Source organism: Dysidea avara, chromosome 10, assembly GCF_963678975.1.
Source record: "Dysidea avara chromosome 10, odDysAvar1.4, whole genome shotgun sequence".
NCBI lineage: Eukaryota > Metazoa > Porifera > Demospongiae > Dictyoceratida > Dysideidae > Dysidea > Dysidea avara.
Window position 1 is genome coordinate 18,214,661 of NC_089281.1, and position 12,013 is coordinate 18,226,673.

Consider the following 12,013-nt stretch of genomic DNA (forward strand, 5'->3'; position numbering starts at 1 on the left):
GGTACATAAAACAATGTCAGGTGGTATTCTGGATTACAGAGTGTCAGACTAGAGAGGTTTCACTACATGTATTTAGTCACAGCTATGTCATTGCATGCAGGCTTGGATACATGTCACCACAAACTACATTGTCAATTACTGCGTTTCACTCACTACACTGGTGAACTTCCCTCTTTCTATTCTCAAAAATAACATGGTGAACTTCTGCATGGATGATACACTTGTAACTATAGCTATCATATGTTTAAGGTGTCCAAGTGTTCAGCTATATCCCATAGATCATCTATGCACGGTCTATCCTCCTTTTTTGTCGTCCTTCCCTTGGTGCTAGCAGTATGCCACATTTTCTCTCCTTATCTTGACAACATCTCTAACGAAAAAATATTGACTATGACACGCATGCGCAATGAGCATACTGGAAATATATAATTGCATCGCCTCTGTTTTCGTTGTTCAGTTGGGCACAAAGTAGAGTGATACTATAATTGTCGGGTAGAATGGCAGAATCTTCTCCACCAGCCGCAGATATTCTTAAAGAAGGATTTCTTTCTAAGCAAGGTATAGTCTTGCGCTGACATGCATTAGCTACGCCGTAGCTATAGCTAGTACACTTGAGTAGAGTGTAAAGCAACAAATATATATAGTGTAACATCTCAGTTGTTACATGACATTTACAGGACTGAGTATCACAGACCTAAGCTGTGTGTTTAGATAGGCTAGGTCTACGACACCAGCCTCCGCAATCTTTGTGGGCGGTGGAAGGATCATCAGTGCAGTAACAAGGGGCTCAGTCTACACCGGTACCTGAGCTCCCGTTTTTTGCAATAACTGGGCCAGCTGCCCGCTCGCAGCTCGCAGCTCGCAGCTCGCAGCTACCCGCTCGCAGCTTCCCAAACAGCTAGCCCTTCAAAAATGGACGTCTAGATTCAGTGGAATGGAATGGTGGAATGGACTGGAATGGTGGACTAGAATGGAATGGTGGAATGGAACGGTACTTTGGTAACTTCAATTGGTGGTATAATAAAGACCGTTTTACTTTAATGATTAAATTGCTGCTATCATTGTTTTAGAGTGTATCCCCATAGAATGGTCTTATTGATCAGTTGTACGCCACATGCCTAGAAAAGTCAGAGTAATATCTGATTTGTAATACAGCAATATACCCCATGCAAAAACAGTTTGGCTGTACAAAAATGATGCCTCCATCAAACTCAGTAAAAGTAACTGACAACTAAAGGAGCTAATACCTGGGCGAGGCCAAGAATACTGGCAAATAACTCGCTATAATTTATAAAAATTTGGTCCCTTTATCATTGACTCATACAGTCTTGCTGCATTCCTAATTAATTCCGGCCCTGTAACTCTAATTGGCTAGTAAATTAGCTGCTTTTTTTCTCCTCTACAATGCCGAGAAAGGTACCAATTTACTAGCCTATTAGATTTACAGGGAATTAATTAGGAATACAGCCAGACTGCACAAGTCAGTGATAAAGGACCAAGATTGTAAATTATACTTAGTTGCCAGTATATATTAACATTCATTTCTTGGCCTCACCAGATATTTGCTCCTTAGTTTCGTGGACACATCATTTTTTGTATAGCCAAGCTGTTTTTGTATAGGGTATATAGCTATTACTGTATTGTATTATAAATCGGATATATATCACTGGCTTTTCTAGACATAACATGTGACACACAATTCATCAATAAGACTGTCTTATAGGGCTCTAAAACAACAATTCAGATATTAAAGTAAAATGGTCTTTGTAAAGAGGTGGTCATGGTGGTCTTTTTAAAGAGGTGACCACTAATTGAAATTACCCAAGTACCATTCCATTCCACTATTCCATTCCATTCCATTCCACTATTCCATTCCATTCCACCATTCCAGTCCATTCCACCATTCCAATCCATCATTCCATTTCACTGAATCCAGATGCCCTGGAACTGTTTATCGATCATAAGTAAGGCCATCAGACTTAACACATGGAAACATGTTTGTTTACAGACAAAACCATGGGAAGTGAACCCAATGCTTGTACAGTAGCTACATGCAAAACCATTGATGCATTCACTTCGTGGGGCTCACTGAAGGTGAACTGACTAGCTATTAGCTACGTATTATCGATTGCTACTGTCTGTCAAAATCAAGAATTTTGATCATCAACATTAATTTTTGTCTTTTTTTTACCTTGGAGAGAAAGATGATTGTACAAATGTATACACAAGTAAATAGCTATGCTACATACATTATAGCTATCTAGTAAATTTTCATGTTGCTATAAAAAACTTTCAAAGGTGCTTGATTGCCACTTTTGCAAGCATCTTGATTGCTTGATTCTCTGTAAAACAGCCCCTTGATCATTTCATTAAATCTTCATTGGTCACATAAGTGTTTCAACAGACGGTATAGATGTGACTACCCCATTGTCATGATCTTCTCCACCAGCCGCATAAAGGATTTCTTTCTAAGAAAAGTATCTATCATCTTGCTTACTATAGCTAAGTATAGTAGTTACAACAACAAGTGGTTTTGATAGATTAATTTGTCAGTTGTTTCTGCATCATTATAGCATTGCAGTCCAGAGTATTACAGCAATTGCTAAACCTAAGCTGTGTTTTTATCACTTGATATGATATGGGCCTTGGATCATGAAAAGACTTGCATATAGTAAAACCTCTATTCATTAGGATGAGAAAATTGTGTTGGATTAGTGATTTTATCAATGTGAAATCTTTTTGCTACATAAAATTACAGAGGTATTCTGGATTACAGAGGTATCGGGTTAAAGAGGTTTCACTGTACTAGCTAGCTAGCATTATGAGCACGCATTCATATGAAGGTGTAATTGTGTTAACAGGAGGTGTATATCATGTAACCTGGAAGGAGAGATACTTTATTCTAAGAGAGAACTCACTTAGTTACTATGTCAAAAAGGATGACGACAAGCCTAAGAAGGTAATAGACTTGACAGAGGGACGTGGCGTGAGAGAAATGGAACAATGCACAATGAAGGATTGGCCTGAAGATGCTAAATTTTGTTTCGGAGTGGCATTGCCTAAGAGAACATGGTACTTCTATGGTTCCGATGACGAGGATATAAAGTGAGTCAGTGTATGACATTTGCATTGCTGTAATTTATGACCGTATGCATGGTATTATACTATGTACTAACTGGTCTCAGTACTGCCAAACTTGTGTATTGTTTCTACCACTAAATTTTATCCCTAGCAGTCTTCTTGAAGGGTACTATATATTACACGTATATAACATGCTGCTTTATATAGTTTTGGGTGTAGTGTAAATTAAATCATGTCTGGTTTCCATTTTAGGGAATGGATGGAATTAACTCAGCAATGCATTGCAAAGGTTAGATTGGAGTTGCCACAAGCAGAGGTTCACAGCTAGGAAGTTCTGTATACTTGAATCGCTTTTAGCTACAACCGAATTATATTATTGCCATCTTCTTATAGGTTGGTAAACCAACTGAAGATTGGGAGAAAGATCCCAAAGGAAAGCCAGAGAGTGTAGTCTCAAAAGCCATCAGGGGTACAGCTAAAACTGTAATAAAATATGGCAAAGGATTTATTCCAAGTACTGGGAACGAACATCTTGATGGTGCTATATCTACAGCAGCTGATGTAGCAGAGAGTCAGATAGATGCTGATCCTAATGTGTCAATGAAGGATAGGCTGAAGATGGCTGGAGGTGACGTGATCTCTGGTGTGGCTAATACTGTGGACAATCCTGCTTTAACTGTGGCAGCTAATGTTGCAAAAGTAAGCAAAATGTCCGCTAAACATATATATTGTTTGTGGCATATATGTACACAAATACATATGTACAAGGCATCTATATAGCTGCAAAATAAACAATGTTCTTATTGTTCTATAATGTAAACTTATTTCACTGGTACTTTGTGTACAAAAGTTTGGTATATTTCAGTTGTTTGACAGTTGCAGTATATCATTGCCAGTTGGCAAGTTATAAACGGGTTAAGGTAGTGAAATGTTGTTAAATAAGGCCATACACCTATAGGACAAAATTGGCTATCCTCAGGGTCTTGTTATGAAGTTTACATCTTACGTTTGGGACTTTTTAGAGGTGGCCACTATAATGAAGTGGTCTCATTACCACTAAGTTTTTTTTCTCTTGTTTATAGAGTACTGTGAGATATATTAGGATACCGTCCAGCTCATGATAGCACTAATACAGGCTTTAATAATTTTAATGCTAATTTTACTGCATCAATTTCAGATTCAGTGTGTACATTTTGCTGTAAAGGAATGTGCATGTAAGGAACGTACATGTCTACCCTTAGAGTCAACTAAAAGCAGATGGAAATCTTTCACTGAAGCAGCGACCAACCCATGCTGGTGGCAGTTCACTAAAAGGTGTAAGAGAAGTTACTGAAATTGATGTTATCGGAATGGCAGGTATGTTTTGTCACTGTGGACCTTCTACAAGTGCAGGTATACAATGAAAATTATTGACTTACTGGTCCACCCCAAAGTACCTGTACTATAAGTAAGGTTCTATAGTGATTTAAAGTGTTCTGTTAATTGATAATATAGGGTTTACTTTTTGACAGCCATGTGTAGCAGTAGATTTAATGGACTTATCTAATTCTTTCCTAAAGGTGTAAATTGATTCACAAGAAGTCCTGCGATGTGGCATTATCAATGTGGAATTTGCTTCATCCAGTCAAATGTAACTGGTTGAGTAAAACCTGTCATTTTCGCACCTTCTTCAATTCTAATATCAAAAGACTGCTTTAGGCTTGTATGTTGAAAGGTTTTGGAATTATTGCAATAGAGATTGATATACAGCAAAATATATTATAAACAATTAATTTAGTCAATCATCATACATGACTGAAACGGGCTGGGATCTAGCTCAGTCTATTCACTATGAACAGGCAAGTATAGCGCTTTTCCTTATTTCCTCTGTGTGCACAAAAGGTCATTCTAACAATGAAATAATGATGATGGTACATCATAAACAATCACCCATAATTCATGTACCCATTATTCTATGAACATGATACAAAGATTTTCTAGCTTTCCACGAAAAGGAAATTTTGATAACTATGATTTCATTGATTTGGGTCTTGTGTCACTGCATAGCAAAGTGATTAAAATGTGAGTAAAATTTTTTAGGTGTGTTGAGTATTTTTACCTAGTATTTTGATGCATTTTTAAAATGGGAATTTTTATTTAGTCACAACTGTTGGAAAACAAGCAGTAGCAGATACAGGGGGTTGCAGTGGTTTTGACCGAAATCCCTCTGAAAAATGGGCATGCCCAAAATCAGTTTGCGGGTGGGCAGGTGGGTGAATAGGGTGATATTACGTAGTTTGCAGGCTATCACTAGTAGTAGTAGTAGTAGCTAAGTGTACGTCCACCATTGCTATGTATACCTTAATTCAATGCTGCTCCAGCCCTGCCCGTATACGGGTGGAAGGGCTGTGGTGCAAGACTATTGTTGTTACATGATGAAGTATTCAGTCACCTATACTCTAATAGGCAATCAGTCATGATGTAGAGAGAGTTTTTCATTGAAAAAGAATTTTTCTAGTCTATATGTATAACATTGTAGCAGTTAATGTAGGTGATGGGCTTCTATAGTCTGCAGTTTTTAGTTAGTCATGCATTGGAATAGAATATGACCTCATTGCATTTATGCACTTTGGTGTACAAGACACATGCATTATTGATACATTTCATTGCAGTTAGAAACTCAAAATAATGTTTTCATGATTCGTGTCTATATATATATATATATATTATGTGTAGCCCCACTAGCTACAGTACATAATGTCCCAGGGGTATCCATGAAATATATAGCAATCTGTTGAATTTTGGGCCAGAACCCTGCTGTTGGTAACTCAGTGTTACTTTTGGAAACCCTCCTTGAAAAATCCTGGCCACATACCTGCAAAAATAATTCTTTTCTTTTAACATACTTGTTTGTTCAATCAAAATTGAAATTTTCTGTGGGGGGTATGCCCCCAGACCCCCACAGTTAGAACATGCTTCACATGTTGACACATGCTTGTTGAGTGACTTCCACTTATGCCTCCCCCCTACAAGTCAGTGGCGGATCCAGGATGGGGCATTTGGGGCAAATGCCCCCCCCCCCCCCCCCCCCCTTCAAGAAATTGCATACAAGATCGAGATACTCTAATAGAGCAGTCAATTACTCTAATAAAGCAGTCACAATGTTCATGAGGCAGTGTAGCTTACCTATGAAGCTATAAATAGGATTTTATTTTACATAACAGACGTGATATAGTTGGTAAGGATAACTAGCTATTATTGTCGAGACCTTTTTTTTTTTTTTTTTTTTTTGGTCTTCAACTGGTTTTCAGTTTTTTTTGGTCTTCAACTGTTTTTCAGAAAGGTGCCCCCCCTCTTTCCAAACTCTGGATCCGCCCCTGCAAGTCACTATATCCTTGTTGTATTAACCTTATAAAATTTCTAGATCTACCACTGACAAGTGAAGAAATTAGGGACTACATTGGTAGAAGTTTGTGTATTTTTAATTCTTGCTACAATTTTTACTGTTAAAATTAAGACACATGACGGTGGCCAAGTAATGCTGGAATGCCACTCTACATGTACGTCAACAAGAAGAAATACACTGAATTTTCACTCATGCATAGTTCCACGGTTCTTTCTATGGAACTGCTTACTAGGTAGCTACAGGACAGGCTACACACCAAATTTTGATTAAAATTGCAGCCATATGCAGCCAAAATTTTGCTTTTTCTTATACTGTATATATTTTAAGTTTACAGGAAACTAGATTTTCTTCACACGCTTTGCTAAATTGCTGTAACACACAAATATTTAACTCATGCAGTTACCTGCACAATCATAAAGAATGTTTATAGTTAATTTACAACCGATTTTGCTGCAAATACGATAAAATATCTCAAGGAAGTTTATTTGTGGAAGAGGTTTTTTGTATGGTTACTAGATAAATTGCTTATAGAAATAACTTGCTGTATATAGTTTAACTATCATACTGCACTGCTTCTTAGTGGTTTGAAAGAAGTTGTTGTGACATTTATGGAGTTCCAAGGTGAAAATCAAACAAGTATTAAATCAAATGGTTGATATACTCTAATTGAATAGTCACCAAGAAGTTAAAAAAAAAGAAAAGAAGAAATTTGTGCTTTCCGCACCTTTGCTAAAAAAGTCAAGCTGTGAAAAAGAGAGTAAAGCCTTCAAAAAACTATTTTTTTCAAAGCTCTGCTGCTTTGACATAGATACCTGCTGACATTTAAACTTCCTACACTTGTAAATAGTCATTGAACGAATGTGAATGGATCTGAGTCATTTAGTAGATCTCCCAGCCAAAGGAATAAGATGATGAAATTTTAGGCTTCATATGTCAAGTAAGAAGATACATACTGTAGTACAATGTAGTTAAAACACAAATATTAATTAATAAACCAGCTGAATTTTCTTGCTGAGATCAATCATGTGCACAGCAAACATGCAATTATTATACTCTAATAATAGAGCAGTATCTGATTTGTTGTTTTGCCTACAGCTTAAATTGCTTATGTAAAGTTACTAAACTAACTGAATTTTCTTGTGGAAGGTAATAAACTCTGTACAGAGATTGGAGAAAATCAAGTAGTCAAGTAACACTACTATAGTTACTCTAATAGAGCAGTCATATCTTTTATGTAGGAATTCATAAAATGCTGCACAAAATCCAATAATTTTGCTACTTATAGCTGTAGAAAATTTGTGATAAGATAGACATAAACAAGTCCCAAAGCTGGCCACAGGCTGGCTTTGCAGTTTGCACATGCAAGTTCAAAAAGAAGTGATATCTAAAAATAGGCTAGTACGAAGATGATGTAATGGTAAATGCTGATGGCCTAGAAATGGCCATAATATACATAGTCTTTTGATATCACACCCTATTCATACTACAAAATTACATTTTAGCACCTGTCATCTACACCTGCAACTATACCATGCAGTATAAGTGCAGATAATTGTTTCGTGGCCTTTTATTTCTATCATCCCTACTCAAGTGTAAAACTTCTAATTTTTCTTACATTTGTTTGGCATCATTAATATCATAATTACAGTATGGTGAAGCAGCACATACCACATCAAAGGAAACAATGGTGGCATAAAAGTTAATTGTACAACTGAATGTACACCCTGACTATCAATTACTGAAAAAAGAAAGTATCCATTCTGCTTCATTTTTCATGTTCCAACTGTTATACAGTGTTGCAAATAAAGAACAGTGTAAGAAACACCTCTGCAATCAATCCAGCCATGTGTAGAAATTATTGTGGACATTTCTCATGATATACGTTGCCTACTGTACTGAAGCCATGATGCATTACTGTGAATCAACACCTACGTGGCAATGGAGAAAGAAACAGCACTCAAAGGAGAGAGCAAAGGTACATGTATTGCAGGGCTGCAACGAAGTAAAATTTTACCCCCTGAAGGTAAAGCCACTGAACTTTTGAAGCTTTGTTGATTATGAAATTAATGATCATAACTGATAGGTGTACATTCTGATAGGTGCCACATATATCTGATTATACATTCATTATGTACCGTATAGCTGGAAATTTTCAAGGGCCAAAATTTTCATGAATTTTGCAAATAACAACAGCTTTGTGAAAACATAATCGTGAAATGTTTGAGGTTACATCCACATATTACATATGTTTTCTGGGCTTTTGTAAATTAAAAAAAATGCAAAAATAATATTTTACACAATTTCACGAAAGTTTTGTCCCTTGATAATTTCCAGCTATACGGTATACTGACCATGTATGAAATGAACTATGCATAGCTAAATGTACACGTATGTAAATGTTATTAATTTTGTTGCACAATCTTGACATGTCCATATTGTCTTCATGTTTATAGGAGGAGTAATCAAAGGTCAAGCCACAATCAAGAAAGATGTCAAAGAAGGCACACTGATAATTACCATTACTCAGTCAATTGAACAAGGAGCTGAAGATGTGGCTGATAAACAGGACTCTGACATATCATAAATTTCTGAATCCAGTATATAGATTTCATTTTTCATAGAAGCAATCATTTAATTTGTAGGAATTCAGTTGGAGTATATTATTGCAACCACAGCATTAATAGGTTCCTGTACATTTTAGCTATTGTTTAAAATTCTGTGGTTGTGTCACCATGTTATATATACTGTATATCCTAATAAACAGTCTACTAACCAAAGCCTGCCTTATACATACACAGTGGTGTGGTCTGGGATTAGTCAGTCAAGGTAATCCTGACTTTTTGTCATAAGGAACTATATTGCAGGGGCGGATCCAGAGTTTGGAAGAGGTGGGGGGGGGGGGGGGGGGGTGCGCACCATTTGCCAAAATGTTGAAGAGCAAAAAAAAAGTCACAGCAATAGTGGCTGCATGCCCTTGCAAATGTATTTACTATAAAGTATATAAAGATCCTTATTCAGATCCTTTTTGAAAGGGACGAAGGAAGGGAAGGGGGGGGCACGTGCCCCCCAGGATCTGCCACTGTATTGATATGGCATAGGGGGCACTTTGACTTGATAATCTTTAATCAATAAATGCCACCTCCCCAAAAGTACCATACGACAGGAAATTTTGACAAAAAAATGATATACCATTGAACTTCCACGATAGCTACACGATAGTGCTGAAATGAATTGCAATTTCTACTATTCGAATAGCTGTGATCAAAAGCAACTGATTATTTACTAATTCTTTAAGCATCGAAATCTTTGTTGGGCAGTAAGGTAAAGCATGAGAGCTATTTCTATCCCTTCTAAAATGGTTTTTGCAGTGTGAATATGACACTTTATTGACAATTTCAAGCTTCTAAGTCTTCTTTACTACATGGTGTGTGAACGATTTGAATAATGACTGACTAGTTGAACATCCAAGCAATTGTTTCAGTACTAATACACTACACATTTACTGATTAAAAAGGCTTCATTGTAGCGGTTATACACATCTACAATCATTTTTTCAAGAACAATCAAAGAATGGAACAACTTACCCACATCTATTCTATATAGACACAACTGACTATGACACCTTTTCAAATAATTTACAACTATTCCTAACCAATAATTAACTGTATATTAATTGCTGTTTTTTCTTTTTTTCCTCTTGGGCATTTACCAGCTGTGCTGACTGCCCATGCAGTACAATAAAAATAATTTAATACTAGAGAATGTATCTTCTTGTAAATTATTTTCATAGAGCTAATTGTCATCGAGCCTAACTACCCAAGTGTTATTACAACTGTACATTCTGTAATTCTGTACAACCAAAAATGATGCCAAATTTCATCATGTTGTTGTGCTAGTTGAATGTTATTGTAGAATTTTAATCTGGATGCTGCAGGTGAGTTGAAGTACACAACACAAACACAGGTTGAATGCAATGTACAGAAAATTCTAGATCCTAGTTGTGCTGGCTCTTTAGGCACTTGGCCTTGAAGATCAAGTCATCATAATATGGTTTTTGGGATTTTTTATGGATTCTTCCCAGATTGTTATTCCCCGCTATTCAAGCCTCTGACCTCTTGGTAGGTCCCCTAATGTGATAGTACTGAATTAATTTGTACATTGGAAACTTTGGCACAGCTATATGTACGACAATACTGATTTGGCCCGGTGGATTAGGTAAATTTTTGTGATGGAAAGATTTTGGATGACTTTATTATAATATTGGTTCATCACCACATTTTCCTATTATACCATAGATAATATGTACCTTCATGTCTGGAGGTATAGATTATACAACACATAACAGTGAAACCTCACTGAGTGACTATATCATGCTGATACAATCAGTACCACTTCATTGTATTGACCATGTAAATTAAGTTTCATTTACAGCTAACATGTACTTCATGACATCAGCTCATTATTGAGGCCATAATAGGTGAGGTTTAACTTCTAATGGAGACACTACAGTGCAACTCATCACACATATACAATCTATAAAAAAATGTGTCACTCATGATCAAATGCTTGGATAAATTTTCATGGTCATTTTCCATACCAGTGTATGTACCATTTACTAGCTTACCACAGCCATTGAGCCGCACTACTAATATAGTCACAATGAATAAAGCAAGAAGCCAATCACTGGAAATATCAGAACATACACAGAGGACAAAGTGTGAACAACAGTTAAAGCCATTGTCAATGGTTATGATACACTGTTACAATAGGTAGTGTGTGTACTACCTGGTATATGCATGCCTATAGCTGCCTTAAATGGTGCGGTCACAAATAAGTCATTTAGATGAGTCAAATAAGGTGAATAAAGTGAGTTGACTATGTCAAGCCATAGCTACAGAGTAGAGATGACTGATACTTGATGCTAGCTAAATGTATATAGCTATAATGCCAAGTCCACTGCACAGTCGATACGTCTCTGTCAAACTAGTGTTTCCTATGATCTGTCTCTGAACAGTTCAGAATGAAACCAGACTGATATTGATCATATCCTGACTACATCCTTGGGAAACAACCTTATATCATTGGTTAAGAGTTCAACAGTGCAGGGGAGACTGTTCATTAGATGACTTAGCAATGTTGTCAAAGAATCCTCTTAACCAAGTCTGACCTCTTGGTACTCAGTTGTCATTGCAAACTAATGTTGCCACTAACTACAATGTCAATGGGCAGTCTTTTATACACAGGTTGTACCTCACTATATGTGATGAACTCCCCTTCTTCTTGTTCTCAAGAATTGGTTGTACTTGAAGAGCTTCTGTAGACCACTCTATAGGTGTCTCAAATATAATTCATTGAATCAAAAATCTCCCAAGTGTTGCTGCGAGTGAGACATTTTGTCTTTACCTTGGTGGTACAATTTATGTGGTCTGTTAAAGGAATTGCTATAATCTTTCTTGCCAAAATATCAATACTTGATCAATCTTGCTGTTAATGTTCAGTGTACTGGGAAACCATTATCACCTATTTGTACTTGTCTGTCTGTTAATA

The 12,013-nt window shown here is 36.6% G+C and overlaps 1 protein-coding gene across 1 annotated transcript; it reads left to right on the forward strand.

Annotated features, from left to right (window-relative positions):
* The first annotated feature begins 427 nt into the window (after nucleotides 1-427).
* LOC136236532 (uncharacterized) lies at nucleotides 428-9,115 on the forward strand. The gene is made up of 6 exons (XM_066026712.1): nucleotides 428-558; nucleotides 2,862-3,105; nucleotides 3,334-3,370; nucleotides 3,475-3,780; nucleotides 4,323-4,437; nucleotides 8,920-9,115. The coding sequence occupies exons 1-6, from the start codon at nucleotides 498-500 to the stop codon at nucleotides 9,048-9,050; spliced, it is 894 nt and encodes a 297-aa protein (XP_065882784.1). The 5' UTR covers nucleotides 428-497; the 3' UTR covers nucleotides 9,051-9,115.
* The last annotated feature ends 2,898 nt before the right edge of the window (nucleotides 9,116-12,013 follow it).